Here is a 23703-nt window from a genome sequence, read left to right as displayed (position 1 = left end):
ATTTAAATTATATGAATCAGGAGAGATTTAAACTCCACCCATTCTTCTTTACAACTCTCTGTAAAATATCAGAGGTAAGTGAAGGGAGTAGCTCCACCAGTCCCAGGGACCCGAGCTAAAGAGATGATGAAATTTTTTCTATATAGTTTAAAATACCATCACTCAGAAATACTGTGATCTTTCCAGATCCACTATGTGCTTGCAACTCAAGATGAACCGACGGAGAGGATGAGCAATGTAACAGAATTCATCCTGCTGGGCCTGACCCAGAGCCCAGGACTGCAGAAACTCTTCTTCGTCGTGTTTTTGATCACCTACTTGATCACACTGGCAGGTAACCTGCTCATCTCCGTCACCATCTGCACCAGCCCAGCCCTCCGTTCTCCCATGTACTATTTTCTGTCCTATTTGTCCGTGATAGATGGTTTCTATGCTTCCTCCATAGCACCCAAGTTGATCTTTGACTTGGTCTCTGGAAAGAACACCATTTCCTTCAGTGGCTGCATGACTCAGGTCTTTGCTGAACATTTCTTTGCTGGAGCCGAGATTGTCTTGTTGATTGTCATGGCCTATGACCGCTATGTGGCCATCTGTAAGCCCCTGCACTACCTGACCGTCATGAGTCGACCTGTGTGTGCTCTCCTGGTTGGAACGGCTGGGGCTTTGGGCTTTCTCCATGGAGGGATCCAGACTGTGTTCCTGGTTCAGTTACCATTCTGTGGCCCCAATGTCATCGACCATTTTATGTGTGATTTAATACCTCTCCTGGAGCTGGCCTGCACAGACACGCACTCTCTGGGGCCCCTGATTTCTGCCAACAGTGGGTCACTGTGTTTGCTAACTTTCTCAATGCTGGTTGCTTCCTATGTTGTCATCCTGCGCTCCCTGAGGACTCATAGCTCTGAAGGGCGTCGCAAAGCCCTGTCCACCTGTGCCTCTCATGTCACAGTTGTCATCTTATTCTTTGTACCTTGTTCATTCCTCTACCTGAGACCCACGACCTCCTTCCCTGTTGACAAAGCTGTGACTGTGTTTTGCACCATAGGAACTCCTATGCTGAACCCTTTAATCTACACCCTGAGAAATGCAGAAGTGAAAAATGTCATGAAGAGGCTCTGGGGACAAATAATGAAAACTGATGATGAATAAACCTTGTGTGGAGTATTTAGGCAAAAAAAAAGGAAAATCTAGTGATATTTTACAGAAATTTTTCCCCCTTCTTAATTGATTGAACTGGGTTGATTCTTCCGTCTGGATCAATTTTCTCTAGGGGTTCATACATTGTAAGCCAGGGTTGATATTCAGAAGGCATAGCAGACACAGTGCCAAGAGCCCACGATAGTTTTAGGAGGCCATGAAATGTTTTAATTTCTTTTACAACAGAAAGAAAAAAATTAATATAATCTAAATGCAGCTTAGATTATAGTCATCTATATAGCAATGCAGTCAGAAAAGATAATTTTTAACATTTTGATGGAGGAGAAGACCCGAGAAGATGAAAGTGCCAAGGGTCCACAAAAGTCACAATGTTGCCCTGACTGTGGGTATGAAACAGATCAACAGCAATATTCTTGAGCACTCGTTACACCCAGCACCATAGCTAGAGTGAAGTTTCATTTTAAAAGCGGGAAAACAACTACACATGAAAAAAGGACAGAACAGTAGGAAATAAGTTTTCAAAAAGTACATTTATACACTTTTTCTGATCTTTCTAGGTTTGAGAGGCTTATCAATAAAATAAACACAGCAATAAAAAGAAATTTTTACTTATCACAATCCCAAAAAGATAACACTTGCACACAAAAGTACTTTTTGAAAATTACATTTCATCATTCCCTGTAGTATACAAGAGTTTACAAAAAGAATTAGAAACAGAATTGGATGGCATAAAATAAGCATAATTTTAAGCATAAAGTCCATAGAGCTAAGGCAGAAAATATCTATACATTAAAGTCTGGTTTTAGACACAGACAAAGGAAAAGAAGATTCTGAAGACAAAAATAGCAGCTATAGGAACTTTCCAATGATTTAAGAACAAGTCATGGGACTGTCATGGAACAGCACAAAATCACAAATCTGAGCTAAAGAATCCATACCATGTACATAATGAAATTCTAAGAGATTCAAAAATAGTCAGAGATTAAGTGCTTTGGACAAAATAGGCTTAATTTTTCTTATTGTCTCCAGCATTAATTATTCCAGTAAATGTTAGCAAATTGTTTCACCTCTCTATTTTTTTCATCTTTAATTAAAAAAAAAATAGAATTTCCCAGGTGGCTCAGTAGTAAAGATCTGCCTGCCAAGCAGGAGACACAGGTTCGATCCCTGGTTTGGGAAGATCCGCTGGAGAAAGAGGACTGGGCAACTCACTCCAGTGTTCTTGCCTGAGAATCTCATGGACAGAGGAGCTTGGTGGGCTGCAGTCCGTGGGGCCGCAAAGAGTCAGGACCATCGCAGCTAAGCAACAACAACAAACAGGAAAATAACATTACATGCTTCCTTAAATTGTGCAGATTAAATGACTTCAAGAGGAAAACTGAGTCAGCTAAAAATTAACAAAAATTGCTCAGACTTCGTTTCAACTTTCAGAGATTCCACAAGAGCATAAACTATGCTGGGGACAGTGGTTCCTAACAGAGGAGCCCAAGAGCACCGCTACTGTTATTCACAAACCAGGACAGCAGGGAGACCAAACATCCATCCCAGCCTCACTTCACTCCAAAATGTGTCATCTCAGCCAATAAAAAGTTCTCTGAATGTTGACAGCGAGTGCCTCACCAACTCCCTATTCTGGGATTAAACTGCACTTAAACATCTCTGTAGTGACAAATGGGAGAGCCGGTGGGATCAGCTATGAGATGTTTGAAAGTGAAAGTCACTCAGTCGTGTCTGATTCTTTGCTACTCCATGGACTATACAGTTCATGGAACTCTCCAGGCCAGAATACTGGAGCGGGTAGCCAGTTCCCTCCTCCAGGGGATCTTCCCAACCCAGCGATCAAACCCATGTGTCCCATATTGCAGGTGGCTTCTCTATCGGTTGAACCACCACAGAAGCCCAGGAATACTGGAGTGGGGAGCCTATCCCTTCTCCAGGGGATCTTCCCAACCCAGGGATTGAACCCATGTGTCCCACATTGCAGGTGGTTTCTTTATCGGCTGAACCACAAGAGAAGCCCAAGAATACTGGGGTGAGTAGCCTATCCCTTCTCAAATGGATCTTTCCAACCCAGGAATCAAACCGGGATCTCCTGCATTGCAGGCAGATTCTTTACCAGCTGAGCTACCAGGGAAGCTTGAGCAGCACTTATTTCAGAAGCTCTCACAGATAATGAATCCTTTTATCCTGTTTCCATCCTCCAGAAGAAAGAGAAAAAGAAAGAGCTCAGTTGGAGAGACCAAGAGATCAATCTCTGTACAGAGTTTGTGATTTATGGGGGAAGACTTCAGAAACTTGTTTTCAAGAGGGTTCCCAACCAGGAATTTGAACATAAGGTGATGCCAGCATTGCATTTCTAATGTTCTTAAGATTTTGTTATCAGGTTAGCTCTCATTGTATTTATAAAGGCTTTAAACAATAGATATTTTGCCATAATCTCCTATGAGTGATTATTTTGAAATATATATATATATACACATATATATAAGCAACTGTGTATTTAAAAACTCAAAATTATCTTTTAAACATATAGTGGTAGTTCCCAAGAAACATGGAATGTCAAAAGATGATGTAGAAAAAAAGGTGATGATGGTGACGATACTGTAACGCTGATGACAATAGCTGTTTACTGAGCCCTCTCTGTGAATAAAGTCTTGACCTAAGCACTTATTCTGTGTGTTTGGGAGGCAACAGATTTCTGACCTTAATTTATGACTTTCTTTAAGCCTCAAGCCGAGAAAACCTCTAAAATATTTCTTTATTTGAACATAGTAGTGAACCTACCCTTAGGATGGGGTAAACATCAAAAAATCAAAGCTAGTGTAAAAGAAATAATTATGACATCTTTTTTTATTTGTGTGTTTACTCTGTGCAAAGAGTTTTTATTTTGTTATTTAATTCTTATTAAAGTCCAGTAAGTACAGTAATATTGATATTTACTTAACAATGTTGTATGTAATATATGGCCTTCCCAGTGACTCAGCGGTAAAGAATCCCATGCAATGCAGGAGACCTGGGTTCGATCCCTGGGTTGGGAAAATCCCCTGGAAAAGGAAAAGGCAAACCACTCCAGTATTCCTGCCTGGAGAATTCCATGGACAGAGGAGCCTGTGGATTACAGTCCGTGGGGTCGCAAAGAGTCAGACACAACTTAGGGAGTAAACAACAAAGGATACTATATGTGAAAGCACCAAGGACCTGCACTTAGAACACGAAGATGATCAATAAATGCTATTAACCTTTGTCCTTGTTGTCCAGTCAGCATTTTCCTAAAGACACTAACCCTCCAATATCTGTTCCTGAAATATCCTTACTCCCTTTTCCTCCTGACAACTTGTGGACTCTCTAGACACTAGAAGGACACTGGGCACTTTTAGGAAGTAAGGTGAAATTCTCTTCCTTGTGAGACCAAAACTGCATTCAAAGGGACTAATTAATGATGGCAGCACACTGTGTTCTACCCTGTGAATGAGGCAAAACCCAAGCCCCAGAACTGTTTCAGCAATGATGCCGTGGGGAAGAGTGATTCTTCAGAGAAGCCGAGCAGTGATAATCACGTTACCTCGCCCACCTTATAAGTCACCCTTTTCAGTGGCAAGAGAAAGATTTTCTGAGACCATGTTGATGAGCATTGTTAGTGGAAAGCAGAGACGACAAGCCAGCTATTTTGTTTTGAGGCTTTTCTCCCTAATGTGAGCCACAGCATTTTCTTTGTCTTCCCAGTGACAGAGAAAGTAGACATTGGATTATCTACTATTATCTCTTATCTACTGTTATCTACTAATTGGTGGTGGTGACATCAGAAAGCGGAGAGGAGTGCTGAGTGACCTGGGTTCCAGCTGCACCTCCACCACAAACCATCAGTTCACCTTTGGACCATCTGCACCTCATCTTTCTGAGTCTTAAATCCACCGCCTTTAAAACAGAGACAACTGGAAAGGATGATTTTAGATGCCGTAGCGTTTTCAGGAAATAAGAGGGAAGTGGGTAATGGAGCAAATTCTCAGCTGCTTGTGAATGAATGATGCCCTTTTGGGTTTTCCCCTAATACTAGTCTAAGAAACTCTCAGCTCAGATGCATTCCTGCAATCAACAGCACTTCCCCAGTGTGAGATCTGCCTAAATGAGAAACACAGTTTTAATCTCATGCAGGAGTTTAAGCACATGAAACAGTGACATTTGGGTTGATATGCTTGGAGCTGGTCTAGGTGACCCTTTAATAACTCGCCCAGGTCCACCACTTCATGATATTAGGACGTAAAAGAACAAAAACAAAGACAGAACACCTGACGACATACTCGGGTCCTCAGATCCAATAAATGGAAGTTGTCGTCCATGGCATTGATGACGGTGACTTCAGCGATACCATTGCTGGAATGGTTGTCATATCCAGGCTCTGTGCAAACACTTGACATGCACTGTTTTCACTGACTGCTCTTTGCAGACTCAGGGTGTAGCAGTACTTATTTTCATGTTATAGGTAAGAACATTGGCTTTGAGGAATTTGTCCATGATTACACAGAAAATAAATGATACTGGAAATATTCAAACTTAAGTGAGTTTATGTATCAGGATACTGTAGTGAAGCCCACAGACTCTATATCAGAACGGCCTGGCACAAGTCTTAACTCTGCAACTTATTAGCTGAGTATGCTTCTGTAAGTTTCTAAATGTGTCTCTCACTTTCTTCCTCTGAAGAAATGAGGAGAAAAATAATAATCTATCTTGTGGGGATGTTATGAGGATTAAATGAGCTTATATATTTAAAGCACTTAGGACAGTGCTTGCAAAGGCTAAGTGTTACACTGGTGGCACTTATTACTGACATTCATGCTCTTGGCCATAATGTTCTCCTCTGAAAAGGTCGTAATCAGATTTGTTTCCTGCAGAAACTGTATTTGACTTTGTAACCAAGCTTAGAAAGAAAGTGTGCAGCTTCCTGATCAATACAAGGGTCTTCTCACCGCACTTCCTATATTTGCGCGTCTCTTCCTCTGACACTCAATGATTCTCCTTTCGTGCATATCATACTGAGCATCAAATCCTCAGCAAAAGGAGAGATTTAGTCACTTATTTCACGCCAGTCAGAATGGCTGCTTTCCAAAAGTCTACAAGCAATAAATGCTGGAGAGGGTGTGGAGAGAAGGGAACCCTCTTACACTGTTGGTGGGAATGCAAACTAGTACTGCCACTATGGAGAACAGTGTGGAGATTCCTCAAAAAACTGGAAATAGAACTGCCATATGATCCAGCTACCGCACTCCTGGGCATACACACCTAGGAAACCAGAATTGAAAGAGACAAATGTACTCCAATGTTCATTGGAGCACTGTTTATAATAGCCAGGACATGGAAGCAACCTAGATGTCCATCTGCAGATGAATGGATAAGAAAGCTTTGGTACATATACACAGTGGAGTATTTTTCAGCCATCAAAAAGAATGCATTTGAATCAGTTCTAATGAGGTGGATGAAACTGGAGCCCATTATACAGAGTGAAGTAAGTCAGGAAGTAAAACACCAATACAGTATACAAACTCATATATATGGAATTTAGAAAGATGGTAACCTTAACCCTGCATACGAGACAGCAAAAGAGACATAGGTGTATAGAACAGTCTTTGGGGCTCTGTGGGAAAGGGTGAAGGTGGGATGATCTGGGAGAATGGCATTGGAGCATGTATATTATCATATGTGAAATGAATCACCAGTCCAGGTTCGACGCATGATACAGGATGCTTGGGGCTGGTGCACGGGGATGACCTGGAGGGAGGATATGGGGAAGAGGGAGGGGGGAGGGGGGTTCAAGAAGGGGAACACATGTACACCCGGGGCGGATTCATGTCAATGTATGGCAAAACCAACCAATATATTAATGTAAGGTAATTTGCCTCCAATAAAAAAAAAATGAAAAAAAAATTTATGTTTCCAGGAAAACAATAGATGGTTGGTGGGTGGGATGAGTGACAGTTTTTGTTTAATCAAATCAAGACTAGCACAGATATTTCCTTTATATAATTAGGAGAATAAAGCATGAGTAGGAATACTTTGTCAGATGAGATTCTTTTTTTTTTTTTTTTACTTTACATTATTGTATTGGTTTTGCCATACATTGACATGATTCTGCCCCGGGTGTACATGTGTTCCCCATCTTGAATCCCCCTCCCATCTCCCTCCCCATCCCATCCCTCTGGTTCATCCCAGTGCACCAGCCCCAAGCATCCTGTATCATGCATCAAACCTGGCAGATGAGATTCTAATTTACAAGGACATTGGTTAAGACAGAGTATCTCTTCTTCCTCCTCCTGTAACTTCCTTTATGTTGTGAATAGATGGATAATCATTTAATAGCATCTTTCACTGCTGGTCACTTTTTTAACTTTGACTCATCCCTGTAGACTATAGAAGGACTGGAAGCCTTTAACTAGAAGGATTTCACCAGGTCCAGGGAAAGTAAAGCCCAGACACACATATAATGTGTAAGGCAAGGGGGGAGAGTAATTTAACTTCTTATACGTGATACTGCCCACAGCACAGGCAGAGGTGGGAGTCAATGAACAAGGAGAGAAACTGAGAACTTGGGCGCCTCCAGCTGCAAGCAAGTCAGTGTCTCCTACTCCGCTTCAGTTTGCTTTGCATCAATTTCTGTTGCTATCGGAAGCACAACAGAAAATGTAGCAACCCCACTGCAAAGAAGAAGAAAGAGTTAATCCAAAGGGTGTGAACTATGCATGCAGAGATTCCAGAAGATCCTACGTATTCATGGGTTTCTTGAGAGCCATTGTATCTATGTGGAACCCTGCTGAAAACTGTCAGAGATGTTTTCTGGTCAAATTAGAAAATCGATGTCCACCAAATATTCCATTTGACAAAATAAATTCTAGATAATTAAATAATTGTTTTCATATAATAACTTAGATCTCTATTACCCAGCGATGCTAAAGTTAACAGACATGCTTACATTTTGTGGTTAACGGGATGAATTGGTACACAAATTTTGGAACAGAAAGGGTTAAGAGGGTAAAGAGAAGTGGGTTTGGCTAAAGAAAATCTTGTAACATTTTGTTTCTCTCTTGACTTTATAGGCAAAGCTGTACTTACATCCTCAGTGTCCTTGGACTCTATGGAAATACCACACAATATCACAGAATTTTTCATGCTGGGCCTTTCACAGAACCCAGAAGTACAAAGAGCTCTCTTTGTGGCCTTTTTGACCGTATACGGGATCACAGTTTGTGGCAATATTCTCATCGTGATCACCATTACCTATAGTCCCACCCTGGTTTCCCCTATGTATTTTTTCCTGGCCAACCTGTCCTTTACTGATACCTGTTATTCTTCTTCTATGGCCCCTAGACTCATAGCTGACTCCTTGTATGAGGGGAGAGCCATCTCCTATGAGGGTTGCATGGCTCAGCTCTTTGGAGCTCACTTTTTTGGAGGTGCTGAGATCATCCTGCTCACAGTAATGGCCTATGACCGCTACGTGGCCATCTGCAAGCCCCTGCACTACACGGCCATCATGACCAGGCGTCTCTGTGCCCTGCTGGTGGGGCTGGCTTGGCTGGGGGGTTTCCTGCATTCCCTGGTCCAGCTCCTGCTGGTCCTGCAGTTGCCCTTCTGCGGGCCTAACGTGATCAATCACTTTGTCTGTGACTTGTACCCCTTGCTGGAACTTGCCTGCACCAATACCTATGCCATCGGGCTGCTGGTGGTGGCCAACAGTGGCGTGATCTGCCTGTTGAACTTCCTCCTGCTGGCTGCCTCCTACCTCGTCATCCTGCACTCCCTGAGGTCCCACAGTGCAGAGGGGAGGCGCAGAGCCCTCTCCACCTGCGGAGCCCACTTCACGGTTGTTGCTTTGTTCTTCGTGCCCTGTATATTTACTTACATGCGGCCGTCAACTACTTATCTATAGACAAAAACATGGCAGTATTTTACGGTATCCTGACTCCTATGTTGAATCCACTCATTTACACTCTGAGAAATGAAGAGGTAAAGAATGCTTTGACAAAGTTCTTCACACAGTAAGATCTTAAATGTAGCTGATAAGTTGGAAAGTAGGAAATAAAATGACTTTATTTTGGAAAGAGGAACAAACCAAAACCTGTTACTTATTGCCATATACATCTTAATCCATCTTATCCATTCTTTCATCTTCACAGACTTTATTGATTTACTTAGACTTTCATATGAATTGCCTAATTTGATAATAAAACAACTATATGAAATGCATATGGCATGAATGATTATTATTCCTGTTTTAGAAATGAAGAAACCATATCTATTGATGCGGTTAATTGATTCATTAAAATTACCTAGCTTTGAACTGCCTGAAACAAAAAACTCAGAATCAGTTATTTTTGATCCGTCTTACCGATCTTTAAATGGCAATCTATGCTGACGTCACTGGAGTCTGTATGATTATCAGTTGAGTTGAGAAATGAGAGGCAAAACCCTTAAAGCAAATAACTTCACTCATAGCCATATGTAGTAGTCTGTGTGCATACAGGTCTGGCTTCTCCTGCTTCTCATCACATTTATAACATCAGCTACTTCAATACAGCAGAGGGTAAGATCTCAGTTCTGGAGACAGATCAACCTGAGTCTGAGTCTCATTTCCCATACTTCTTCATGGCACAAACTAGAGCAAGTGACAAAACCTTTAAAAGCCTCTGGTGCTTGTCTTGAAAATAGACATAAAATAAACGTGTCCAAAGCATTACCATAAGAATTAAATTAGACAATCTATGTAAAGTTTTTAATCCAATTTATGGCACATATGGCCCCCTAAATTTAGCTGCTATTTCTACTTCAACCTTCTGCAACCTTCCATAAAGAGGCTGCTTTCTTTCACTTTTCTGTATCTATTTGAAGTTTGAAACACACACTTCATTTAGAAGAGAATGGCTTATTTTTGGCCAATGATGGAAAGTGACATTTCCTTATAAATTTACTGACTCTGTTTCAAACTCTGTGGGATCCTAGTGTTCTGGAGTTTAAAACATGCATCCATGTTCACTTCATTCCTTTCCTGGAATGAGAGGAATGAAACTCGGACCACATCCATCCCAAGCTGCATCGCTTAGAAGTATGCTGCTGCTGCTGCTAAGTCACTTCAGTCGTGTCTGACATGTGTGACCCCACAGACTGAAGCGCATTTAGAAGTATGGATGCCTATAATTTATAATAAGCTTATACCTTGTTTGACAATTTGTAATTCACTGTGCCACAAATATCCATTTTTTACACTAAAAAAGAAAAAACAAAAAAACTAGAAATTAGTATGGAAAAATAATTTTCCTTCTCAGTTCAGTTCAGTTCAGTCGCTCAGTCGTGTCCGACTCTCCGCGACCCCATGAATCACAGCACGCCAGGCCTCCCTGTCCATCACCAACTCCCGGAGTTCACTCAAACTCATGTCCACAGAGTCGGTGATGCCATCCAGCCATCTCATTCTCTTCGTCCCCTTCTCCTCCCGCCCCCAACCTTTCCCAGCATCAGAGTCTTTTCCAGTGAGTCAACTCGTCGCATGAGGTGGCCAAAGTATTGCAGTTTCAGCTTTAGCATCAGTCCCTCCAATGAACACCCAGGATTGATCTCCTTTAGAATGGACTGGTTGGATCTCCTTGCAGTCCAAGGGACTCTCAAGAGTCTTCTCCAACACCACAGTTTAAAAGCATCAATTCTTCGGCGATCAGCTTTCTTCACAGTCCAACTCTCACATCCATACATGACCACGGGAAAAACCATTGCCTTGACTAGACGGACCTTGGTTGGCAAAGTAATGTCTCTGCTTTTTAATATGCTATCAAGGTTGGTCATAACTTTCCTTCCAAGGAGCAAACGTCTTTTAATTTCATGGCTGCAATCAGCATCTGCAGTGATTTTGGAGCCCCCAAAAATAAAGTCTGACACTGTTTCCACTGTTTTTCCATCTACTTCCCATGAAGTGATGGGACCAGATGCCATGATCTTTGTTTTCTGAATGTTGAGCTTCAAGCCAACCTTTTCACTCTCCTCTTTCACTTTCATCAAGAGGCTTTTGAGTTCCTCTTCACTTTCTGCCATTAGGGTAGTGTCATCTGCATATCTGAGGTTATTGATATTTCCCCCAGCAATCTTGATTCCAGCTTGTGCTTCTTCCAGCCCAGCATTCCTCATGATGTACTCTGCATATAAGTTAAATAAGCAGGGTGACAATATACAACCTTGACGTACACCTTTTCCTATTTGGAACCAGTCTGTTGTTCCATGTACAGTTCTGACTGTTGCTTCCTGACGTGCATACAGGTTCCTCAAGAGGCAGGTCAGGTGGTCTGGGATTCCCATCTCTTTCAGAATGTTCCACAGTTTATTGTGATCCACACAGTCAAAGGCTTTGGCATAGTCAATGAAACAGAAATAGATGTTTTTCTGAAACTCTCTTGCTTTCTCCATGATCCAGCGCATGTTGGCAATTTGATCTCTAGTGCCTCTGCCTTTTCTAAAACCTGCTTGAACATCTGGGAGTTCACGGTTCACATATTGCTGAAGCCTGGCTTGGAGAATTTTGAGCATGACTTTACTAGCGTGTGAGATGAGTACAATTGTGCAGTAGTTTGAGCATTCTTTGGCATTGCCTTTCTTTGGGATTGGAATGAAGACTGACCTCTTCCAGTCCTGTGACCACTACAGGTATTCAAAATCAGTCTCCAAGAACCATTAAGTTCCAGAGATAATTAGGAAATAGTTATTGCTTTACCCTGAACTTCTATGCATAACAAAAACAACAGCTGCCAAATTCTTAGGCAAAATATTGTCTTTCTTAACTTTACTACATTTTGATGATGTAGTTAATAACAGCTGAGTATAGCAGATCTTGAGCCTTTACCAATTCATTTTTGCTGTTAGATTATAAAAATATAATTGAGCTCATTTTCTAATTAACTACAAAATATGAAATCATTGGGAAGGTTACTAAAATGTAGCCAAACCAGCTTCCCACAGTTAAATCTCAGGAAGCTTTTCTAGAAAAGAATATTTTTGAAATTCAAAAAGCACTTTTATTTTTATTACAGTTAAAATAGCAAATAGCCAAAAGGACTGATGTAGTGCCCTCTTGTTTTTTGTTGTTCAAGTCATGATTAACAGCGGCTCAATTGTCTTACGAATACTGCTCATTTTTTTAAAATTTCAACCTGTTGGAATAAACACATCAGTAAATACCACCAGAAGTTTTCTAGATGATTTATAAATTATTGCTGATCTTGTTTACAAAGGAAGTGTTATATCCAAGACTAGGTAAAATATTTTTCCTCCTAAACACAAATCTCTTAGAATTTAGAAAATAAGACTGGCAACACACACATGCATGTGTGTGTGTGTGTGTGTGTGTGTGTGTGCGCGTGTGTGTGAGTGTAAACCCACTTATAAGCCGACTACCTAGAGGTAATCACCATCAATAGTTTGGTAAATATCCTTTTAATCATCATCATCTTTTTCTTCTCTTCCACTTATTCTTTCAGCTACTTCTACAAACTTGGTTGAGCTTCTACCATTCTAAAAGTTACTCTCTGGGACTAAATTGTTTCTTTGTTTAGTTTACAAGGTATCTTCGGCAAACAAACATTTCTGATCCTCAGTTTGCTCATCCAGCAATGGGCAGTTTAGGGACTTCCCTGAGGGTCCAGCGGCTAAGACTCCGCGTTCCTAATGCAGGGGGCCCAGATTCAATCCCTGGTCAGGGAACTAAGATACCACAGAGAAGCCCAAAAGCCACAGCTACTGAGCCCTAGGGCTCTAGTGCCCACAGGCCAGGGCTAGAGAAGACCACGTGCCTGAAGCAAGAACCAGTTCAGTTCAGTTCAGTTGCTCAGTCCTGTACAACTCTTTGCGACCCCATGGATTGCAGCACACCAGGCTTCCTTGTCCATCACCAACTCCCAGAGCTTACTCAAACTCATGTTCATAAAGTTGGTGAAGCCATCCAACCATCTTATCCTCTGTCGTCCCCTTCTCCTCCTGCCGTTAATCTTTTCCAGCACCACGATCTTTTCAAATGAGTCAGTTCTTCGCATCAGGTGGCCAAAGTATTTGAGCTTCAGCTTCAGCATCAGTCCTTCCAATGAATATTCAGGACTGATTTCCTTTAGGATGGACTGGTTGGATCTTCTGCAGTCCAAGGGACTCTCAAGAGTCTTCTCCAACACCACAGTTCAAAAGCATCAATTCTTCTGCACTCAGCTTTCTTTATAGTCTAACTCTCACATCCATACATGACCACTGGAAAAACCATAGTTTTGACTAGATGGAGCTTTGTTAGCAAAGTAATGTCTTTGCTTTTAAATATGCTGTCTTGGTTGGTCATAGCTTTTTTCCCAAGGAACAAGCGTCTTTTAATTTCATGCCTGCAGTCACCATCTGCAGTGAATTTGGAGCCCCAGAAAATAAAGTCTGTCACTGTTTTCATTGTTTCCCCATCTATTTGCCATGAAGTGATGGCATGATCTTAGATATGCCACTATCTTAGTTTTCTGAATGTTGAGCTTTAAGCCAAGTTTTTCACTCTCTTCTTTTGCCAAAATAAATGTTCTTTCAATTTTAATTTTTTAATTAAATTTAATTTGTAATTTTAAAAAATTTTTAAATTTTAATTAAAAAATTTAAAAAGCAGGGCAATCTCATCCTTATGACCTAATGAAAGGAGACTGACTATGAAGAGCATTGTATCTGATAGGTGACAGGAGTCTAATGAATTGTCAAAAATATACTTGTGGAATAAAAAGAAAATAAAAACTGTATCTGGCATTATCATTCCACTGGTCATGGTCACATGGCTATTGCTCAGCTACTTAATAAAAAGTGTACCAGCTCTCTTGAACTCCCCTACCTCAAGCAGAGTATTATTTTATTTACTTATATATATTTTAATGGACAACAGCAGAATGAATACATATTCATATCAAATATATTTGCTAATTTAAAAAAATTAACCAAGGAAAGTACTACAGTATAAGCCAGTCGTTATGTATAAACTAGTGCAGATGGAGAAGAAAATAATTTCAGAGGAATTTCCTACTACATGGGAATCAAAAGTTTGTGGGATCACCACCCAGTCAGTAGCTGGCTCTTCTCAGACTCATGCACTTCAGGTCTGTGAAAGAAAGTCCACTTTCCAGTTGGTTAACACATGAAGGCCAAAAGGTTTCAGGAAGAGAATTCCAAAGATTCAAGGGAAACATGAGAAATTCAGTTTATTGGCTGTTTATATTAGGGGGGGTTCAAAATGGTTTTGGTAAAGCACTAAGGCTGTGGATCACACAGGCTTAGATTTAAATTCTCATTCAGCCAAACTTTAGATAACTGATCTCTAGCAATATACCTAACCTCTCTGACACTTCGTTTCCTAGTTTATGAAATGGGAATATTAATATGACTGCAATTTTTGGGCAATAGTGAAAATTAAATAAAACGAATATAAACCACTTCGCACAGGGTGAAAACATGAGTAAGAAAAGCTGTCATAATTTTTTACACTAGCATTGATTTATTTACATTCACACCATCCTTAACATAGGTTCACCATTATGTCCAGGCAAAGAAATATTTAAGACAGAGATAAGTTCCACAGTCTGAGACAAATTAAAGAAAGACATAAATTAAGGTCACAAATCTGTTTCCTCCAAAGCATATAAAATGAGTGTGTGCTCAGATGAAGACTGTGTTCACAGAAAGGGCTCAGTAAACAGCTATCATTATCATCACTGTTATCTTTGCTTTTACATCGTCCTGTTTCATTCCAGCTTTCTTGGGGACTACAATTAGATGTTTAAAAGATATATGTGATCTTTTTAAAACACACAGTTGCTTACATATATTTACAAAATGATCACTCTGGAAGGTTATGGCAAAATATCTATTTTTTAAAGCCTTTATATACACAGTGAGATCTAACCTGATAATAAAGTCCGAAGAACAGGAGAAATGCAAAGCCAGCATCGCCTGATATTCAAATCCTTGGTTGAGAAATTTCATGAAAACAAGTTTCTGAGCTTTCCCTTGGAAATCGCAAGCTCTGTATGGAGATTGGCCTTTTGGTCTCTGGAACTGAGCTGTCCCTTCTCCTCTTTCTTCCCAAGGACAGGATCAGGACAGGATCCCCATCAGTGAGAGCTTCTGAAATAAGTGCTGCTCAAGCATCTCACAGCTGATCCCACCAGCTCTCCCACTTGTCACTGTAGAGATACTTAAGGGCATTTTAATCTCAGAACAGGAAGTTGGTGAGAGACTAGCTCTCATATTCAGAGACCTGCACACCGGCTGACATGATACATTTTGCAGTGAAGGGAGGCTGGGATGGACGTTTGGCCTCCCTGTGGTTGTGGTTAGTGAATAACAGTAGTGGTTTCTGGGCTCCTCTGTCAAGAACCACTATCACCAGCATCCCTTATGCTCTGGTGGCATCTCTGAAGGCTACAACAATGTCTGAGCAATCTTAGATTTTCGCAGACTCATTTTCCCAGCTCAGTCATTTAATCCTCACAACTTAAGCAAGTTTATAACATTAGTTCCCTTTTACATGAAAAGCCAACACAACGACAAAAAAGAAGACGTGAAGAAACTTGCTGACGCTGACAAAGCTGGCTCGTGCTTCAGGCAAGATGAGAAATCAAGACTTTTTAAGCCGAAGCTCCTAGCTCTCATTTCAAAACAAATGACTGTTTCTAAATCACTTGGAATTTCATTCCATTTATGGTACGGATTCTTTTCTATAACAGAGATTTGCGATTGCTGCCAAGTTCTGGGGCACACATTCTTGCGCTTGGTCACTTAGTCATGTCCCACTCTTTGTGACACCATGGACTGTAGCCCACCAGGCTCCTCTGTCCATAGGATTTCCCAGACAGGAGTGCTGCAGTGGGTTGCCTCTCCTTCTCCAAGGGATCTTTCTAAACCAAGAACTAAATCCACTTCTTCGTCTTGGTAGACGGATTCTTTACTACTCCGCCACCAGCGAAACCCTCTATGACACACACTTGTTCTTAAATCACTGGTAATTTCCCATAAGAGGTGCTTCATTTTCAGAGTCCTCTTTTCCTTTGTTGGAGTCTAAAACTACTTTAATGTACAGGTATTTTCTGCCTTAACTGTACAGACTTTATAAATGATGTTTCTTTTATGCTCGCCAATATTCCATTTCCAATTCTTTTTGTGAACTATGGTATACTACAGGGGATGATGGCAATGTAATTTTTGAAAACTACGTCTGTGTACAAATCCTCTCTTCTTGGGAAGGTGATAAGTTAAAAGTTGGTTTTTTTAATTACTGTAGTGGGAAAACATTTAAAAACCTCTCAAACCTAGGGTGATCAGAAAAAAGTATACTTTGATAAATGTATTTTAGAAGACTTTCTTTACTGTTCCACATTTTTTTCATGCTTTCCCTCTTTTAAAATAAAACTTCACTCTAGCTATAGTGCTTGGTGTAATGAGTGTTCAAGAATATTGCTGCTGATCTGTTTCATATCCCAATCCAGGCAACATTATGATTTTTGTGAGCCCTTGGTACTTTCATCCTCATGGATCATTTCCTCCATAAAATATTAAAAATCATATTTTCTGACTGCTATATAGATTACTATAATCCAAGCTGAATTTAAATTATATTAATTTTTTCTTGCTGTTTTAAAATTAAAATATTTCAGGGGCTCTTAAAACTATTGTGAACTGAAGGCAGTGTCGACTATGCCTTAATGGATAACAACCCTGGCTTACAATATATGAGCTCCTGGAAAAAAACTGATCCAGACTAACACAGGAAATAAATTTCTATAAAATATCACTAGTGGTTTTTTTTTATCTGAATACTCCACACAAGGTTTATTTATCACCAGTTTTCATTATTTGTACCCAGAGCTTCTTCATGACATTTTTCACTTCTGCATTTCTCAGGGTGTAGATTAAAGGATTCAGCATAGGAGTTCCTATGGTGCAAAACACAGTCACAGCTTTGTCAACGGGGAAGGAGGTCGTGGGTCTCAGGTAGAGGAATGAACAAGGTACAAAGAATAAGATGACAACTGTGACATGAGAGGCACAGGTGGACAGGGCTTTGCGACGCCCTTCAGAGCTATGAGTCCTCAGGGAGCGCAGGATGACAACATAGGAAGCAACCAGCATTGAGAAAGTTAGCAAACACAGTGACCCACTGTTGGCAGAAGTCAGGGGCCCCAGAGAGTGCGTGTCTGTGCAGGCCAGCTCCAGGAGAGGTATTAAATCACACAAAAAATGGTCGATGACATTGGGGCCACAGAATGGTAACTGAACCAGGAACACAATCTGGATCCCTCCATGGAGAAAGCCCAAAGCCCCAGCCGTTCCAACCAGGAGAGCACACACAGGTCGACTCATGACGGTCATGTAGTGCAGGGGCTTACAGATGGCCACATAGCGGTCATAGGCCATGACAATCAGCAAGACAATCTCGGCTCCAGCAAAGAAATGTTCAGCAAAGACCTGAGTCATGCAGCCACTGAAGGAAATGGTGTTCTTTCCAGAGACCAAGTCAAAGATCAACTTGGGTGCTATGGAGGAAGCATAGAAACCATCTATCACGGACAAATAGGACAGAAAATAGTACATGGGAGAACGGAGGGCTGGGCTGGTGCAGATGGTGACGGAGATGAGCAGGTTACCTGCCAGTGTGATCAAGTAGGTGATCAAAAACACGACGAAGAAGAGTTTCTGCAGTCCTGGACTCTGGGTCAGGCCCAGTAGGATGAATTCTGTTACATTGCTCATCCTCTCCATCAGTTCATCTTGAGTTGTAAGCACATAGTGGATCTGGAAAGATCACAGTATTTCTGAGTGATGGTCTCAAATTCAATACAAAATAATTCATATGCACAGAATCAATCTATTCAGTAATACATAAATACTAACCACAGTTTTGCAAAGTGACTTTTGTAGTTTTCAACAGCATCTTTTTGGGAACATTGTTGTTGTTTGGTCACTAAGTCATGTTTGTCTGTTTTGTGACCCCATTAACTGTAGCCCACCAGGCTCCTTTGTCCATGGGGTTTCCCAGGCCAGAATACTGGAGTGGTTTGCCATTTCCTTCTAGAAGGGATCTTCCCAACCCTGGGATCAAACCCATGTCTCCTGCATTGGCAGGCAGATTCATCTACCACTGAGCACCAGGGAAGCCTTTTGGGAACATTATAGTGTTTCTTTTGATATTTTCTCATCATTACATCCAAATTCATTCTTAGAAAGTTTAACTTTCAGTTCACATAAGCTAACTACAAAAATTATTTCAGTGAAACAAAATTGGCCAAATTAAGTTAACCTTTCTTAAATGGCAGAAAAAAGAATGTTATCACTAACCTGAATTAGTTAACTGTAGATTCCTTGGTTTTTAAGTTAACCACAGTCATTGTTTTCTTCCCGCCAGGCATTTGCCCCACAGCTGCAAATAGCCTATGTATATTATCAAGAGGAACACTGGAGTTCTTTGTCTCTGGACAACTCTCATTTTCTGGATTTACTCAGAAAATGAACTGTTAGTTAAGAAAGTGATAGCTCTATGATTTAATTTTGACTCGACTCACTTTCTTGGCTTCTTGTGAGGTTATAAATGCATCTTCAAACATGGATTATGAAAAATTCTTCAAATCAGGAAAAACTAGTATATGGAAATATAGAATGTATAAGGAAATCAAATCCATTTGACTGGACATGGTTTTCTCAAATCAAGTCTGCCAAAGAGTCCTTGGGAGCAATGAGTCCCAAGCAGATTTTCAGCTTGTTGATTTATGGCTCTGTGGTTGTTATTTATTTCAAGGTCCTTTGCAATTCTTTCTTCATTGACTCTAGAGGAGTGCTTAAATCGATTTTCACAAAGTGCAGGGTTTGGTAGTGCATTGACCTGTCAAGTCCTCAGAGGATTAGTAATTGGTTCTGTTGCAATCTTTACTGATGTGTCAGCCAAGGACTTTCCTTTGCTCCTGTCTGGCTCCCACAAACAACAATTAGAGGCCAGAAACGCAGTTGAGCTTTAGTTAAACATATGCTTCTGGCTCTCGTTAAGGCTGAGGCTTGGTAAGGTAAGTGCAACGTTTGGTGACAGGGCTTAGTTCTTCATTTTGGCATTGGTGACCCTGGCAGAGGCTATATGGGGTGATTTTAGGCATAGGTCAGAGTTCAGAGAATAAATTTCTCTCTGAAAATATGAATGTTCAAAAGGCTATGATTGCTCTGAGAATGGAAATGATAGTCTTCAAAGTTATATGCCAGCTTATCCTGGGATATTGTGATGTTTTTATGAGTGACTCTGAGGAGACTTAGATGACAAGATTCCCAGTTCCCAAAAACTGAGTAATTTAAAGGTCATAAACATATAAACTTCCTCTGGGATGAGTACCTAGGTGACAAATTCTCATGGTTTCTGTGGTATTCTCATGGCATTCTCTCCACTCAGAGAGAGAATCATGGGAACTTACAGTAAGTCCTAGGCTTTCACAAAGTAGCCATGGAGAAAATCACACCCAGCTAGTCACTCCTGAAGAAAGACGACCAGAGGCAGAGAACAGAAACACTACAAACAGGAGGCTCCACTACTGTCGTCTGTCTCTCCACCTCTGAGGCCATGAAGAGCCAGCTGGAACCCCGCCCAGATTCACCTTTCTTTGTTATCAGCCTTTACCTTTAAACCAAGTGAATGCATTCCTGAAGTTCAGAAGCCATGCACTCAGCTCTGTCCACAAGAGTTAACAACTTTGCTCCTCTTTGCTGCCAACCTCACTCAAAGTCTGTCCCTCCCCCTTGATTCTTTTATTGTCATACAATACACATAACATGAAATTTACCATTTTAAGTGCACCGTTCAGTGGCATTTAATACAATTATTAATACACTGTCATGTAAACATCTTCATAAATTTTTCATCTTCTCAGATTGGAACTCCACATCCGTTAAATAATTGCTTCTCATTCCTGCCTTCCTCCAGCCCCTAGAAACAATAATTTTGCTCTCTTTGTCTCTAAGAGTTTTATTATTTTATACAATCAAATAAATTGAATTATGCAGCATTTGTCCTTCTATCACTGACTTATTTTACTTACAATAATGACCTGTGTGTTCATCCATGTTGCTACAAATGGCAGGACTTCCTTCTTTTTAAATCCTGACTAATTTTCCACATAAGTATACACCACATTAGAAAATCCATTCACCTATTGATGGAAATTTAGGTTGTTTCCACGTCCTGGATGTTGTGAATAATGCGAATAGTGAAAAGTGAAAGATGTTCAGTTATGTCTGACTCTTTGCAAACCCATGGACTATACAGTAAACGGAATTCTCCAGGTCAGAATACTGGAGTGGGCAGCCTTTCCCTTCTACAGGGGATCTTCCCAATCCAGGGATCGGACCCAAGTCTCCCACATTGCACGGGGATTCTTTACCAGCTGAGTCACCAGGGAAGCCCATGGATACTGGAGTGGGTAGCCTATCCCTTCTCCAGCAGATCTTCCCGACCCAGGAATTGAACCCCGGTCTCCTGCATTGCAGGTGGATTCTTTACCAAATGAGCTATCAGGGAGGCCCAAAAGTGAAGGTGAAAGTCTCTCAGTCATGTCCAACTGAGACCTCATGGACTATACAGTCCGTGGAATGTTCCAGGCCAGATTATTGGAGTGGGCAGCCTTTCCCTTCTCCAGGGATCTTCCCAACCCAGGGACTGAACAATGCTGAAATGAACTTAATAGTGCAAATACTTCCTTGAGATCCTAATTTACATTGCTTTGAATAAATACCCAGAAGTGGGATTACAGGACATACAGTACTTCTAACTTTGCTTTTTTGAGGAAACCCCCTCCTGTTTTCCAAAGAGTCTGTACTAGTTTATATTCCCATTGACAGTAAGACAAAAGTCCCCATTTTTCCACATCCTTGCCAACCCTTTTGTTTTATATAATGGATGTTCTAACAGTGAGGGGATATCTCACTGTGGTTTGGATTCGCATTTCCCTGATGATTAATGTTGTTGAACATCTTTTCATATACTTGTTATTCATATGTGTGTCTCCTTTGTAGAAATTCATATTCAAGTCCTTTTCCCATTTGAAAAATTAAGCTATTTTTGAGCATGTGAACACTAGGTTAAAGTGAAAGTGAAGTTGCTCAGTCGTGTCCAACTCTTTGCGACCCCATGGACTGTAGCCCACCAGGCTCCTCCATCCATGGGATCTTCCAGGTAAGAGTACTGGAGTGGGGTGCCATTGCCTTCTCCAGGGGATCTTCCCAACCCAGGGATTGAACCTGGGTCTCCTGCATCGCAGGCAGACCCTGTACCCTCTGAGCCACTAGGGAAGACCTTTAGGTACTAGATGCCTAAGTTATTACATGAAAATAATAATTTAATTACCTAAAATTTAATTTATTTTGTTTCTACTGAATTGGAACATTTGGCAGACATTGATTTTTCTAGTTCAACCTGAGTACAACTCTGACAGTTTTCAGCAAGGTTCCACGTAGATACAATAGCCCTTGAGTAACCCATGAATAGGATTTCCTGAAATCTCTGTATGTGTAGTCCCTACTTTTTCAGTTAAATCTTTCTTCTGATATGCAATGAGGTTTTCTATGTTTTGTTTTGTTTCCAATAGTAACACAAATTAATGTAAAGTAAGCTGAAGTAGAATGGGGAGATATTTACTTGGCCGGAGCTGGAAACTTGCCCAACTTCTCTTTTACCCCCACTTGCTCATTTACCCCGACTTCTGCCTGTGCTGTAGAAGTTAAATTACTCTTTCCCCTTGCTTTATACATTATATATACTTCTGAGTTTTGCTTTCCTTCAACTTGGAGAAATCCTTCTAGTTAAAGGCTAACCATCCTTCAACAGTACAAAGGGATGAATCAATGTTTAAAAAATAAAAAAGAGTTTTGTGACTGTCAGTGAAAGATTCTACTAAATGACTATCTGCCTATTCACTTAAGGGAAGGAGGAAGAACCGACGCCCTGTCTTAAGCAATGTCCTTGTAAATTAGAATCTCATCTGGCAAAATATTCCTCAGTTCAGTTCAGTTCAGTTGCTCAGCCGTGTCCGACTCTTTGTGACCCCATGGATTGCAGCAGGCCAGGCCTCCCTGTCCATCACCAACTCCCGGAGTTCACTCAAACTCATGTCCACAGAGTCGGTGATGCCATCCAGCCATCTCACTCTCTGTCGTCCCCTTCTCCTCCCGCCCCCAATCTTTCCCAGCATCAGAGTCTTTTCCAGTGAGTCAGCTCTTCGCATGAGGTGGCCAAAGTAAAATATTCCTACCTACCCTTCATTTTCCTTATATTCAGCAAATGCCTGTGTTTATCTAAGTTTTGATAAAATAAAAACGGTCCCACCCTCCAGCAGTCTACTATTTTCCTAGAAACATGAGTCTCCTTAAAGTAGCTAAATGTCTCAACCTGCTGATAATCTGATGATCAGTATGATGAGATGGTTGGATGGCATCGCTGACTCGGACATGAATTTGAGCAAAGTCCAGGAGCTGGTATGGGAACTGCCAGGGAAGCCTGGCATGCTGCAGTCTATGGGGTTGCAGAGAGTTAGACACAACTGAGCAATTGAACTAAGCTGAATGATAAGAAGTGGGGCTTCTCTGGTGGCTCAGTGGTAAAGAACCTGCCTGCCAATGCTGGAGATTTAAGAGACGCAGGTTCAATCCCTGGGTGGGGAAGATCCCCTGAAGGAGGAAATGGCACCCCACTCCAATATTCTCGCCTGAATAATCCCATGAAAGAGGAGTTGGCTGGCCACAGTCCGTAGGGTTGCAAGTGCCAGACATGACTGAGTATCTGAGCAGTGGAGCAGTGCGTGCTAATACCAGATCAATGCTCGATAAACCATACACCATGTAGGGGTGTATGTGTGTGGGGGTGCAGGTGTGTGTGGTCACATGTGCACACCGGACATTTGTTTCAGAATTTCCCACCACATTACAGTTAGTGTACGATCATGCTTATGTTTCAGTGTATAAACCTATTCTACACACTTCCATGACTTTCGTTCAGTCAATCTTAATTGTATTCCCTGTTTTCTCAAAGTCTCATCAAACTATAGATTCTTTCTGATATCACTGTCAGTATAAATCAGGTGCAAGGGAATCACCAATAGCTGTTGTGATCAGTACTCTGATGTGCAGGGTTGGAGGACCAGGTTAGTAACATTGCAATAAGGAGAGTTTGCTCATGACTGAGGAAGGCTCCATCTCAAACACAAGCTGAGACAAGAAATGTGGTGCTTCCATGTTCTGCGGTTTAGGACAAACTCAAGAACTAAAAACATGAACGGGCATATACTCACTTGCATAGTCAACAACACAGGATATGGATATAATAGGCATAATTTCAAACATAATTCAATTTCGAACATAATTTCAAATCAGCTTGATTCTGAAATTTTTTGATGATTTCTCAACTTTCACAATGACAGTAAGAATTCTTCTCTGAGAGTGACTGGTCGTTTCTTTCCCTAGGTTCTTGTATCCTCCATCCACAATTGC

At 41.0% G+C, this 23703-nt stretch overlaps 2 protein-coding genes and 1 pseudogene across 2 annotated transcripts; 2 read left to right on the top strand and 1 right to left on the bottom strand.

Annotated features, from left to right (window-relative positions):
* The first annotated feature begins 228 nt into the window (after nt 1–228).
* On the top strand, nt 229–1149 carry LOC148775672 (olfactory receptor 4C45-like). The gene has a single exon (XM_088843514.1). The coding sequence runs from the start codon at nt 229–231 to the stop codon at nt 1147–1149; it is 921 nt and encodes a 306-aa protein (XP_088699640.1).
* A 7132-nt stretch (nt 1150–8281) lies between these two features.
* On the top strand, nt 8282–9189 carry LOC129554127 (olfactory receptor 4C3-like; annotated as a pseudogene).
* Nucleotides 9190–17019: 7830 nt separating this feature from the next.
* On the bottom strand, nt 17020–17949 carry LOC148775671 (olfactory receptor 4C45-like). The gene has a single exon (XM_088843513.1). It carries the CDS (start codon nt 17947–17949, stop codon nt 17020–17022), a length of 930 nt encoding a protein of 309 aa, XP_088699639.1.
* Nucleotides 17950–23703: the final 5754 nt, after the last annotated feature.

This window comes from Moschus berezovskii, chromosome 14, assembly GCF_049115385.1.
Source record: "Moschus berezovskii isolate FMDL1 chromosome 14, NW_MosBer_1.0, whole genome shotgun sequence".
NCBI lineage: Eukaryota > Metazoa > Chordata > Mammalia > Artiodactyla > Moschidae > Moschus > Moschus berezovskii.
Note: the sequence above shows the minus strand (reverse complement) of the source record. Positions and strands in the feature narration are given on the sequence as shown.

What these genes read in the sequence shown, in the direction of transcription:
- LOC148775672 (XM_088843514.1), top strand. Translation starts at nt 229, where the DNA reads ATGAGCAATGTAACAGAATTCATCCTGCTGGGCCTGACCCAGAGCCCA.
- LOC148775671 (XM_088843513.1), bottom strand. Translation starts at nt 17,949, where the DNA reads ATGGAGAGGATGAGCAATGTAACAGAATTCATCCTACTGGGCCTGACC.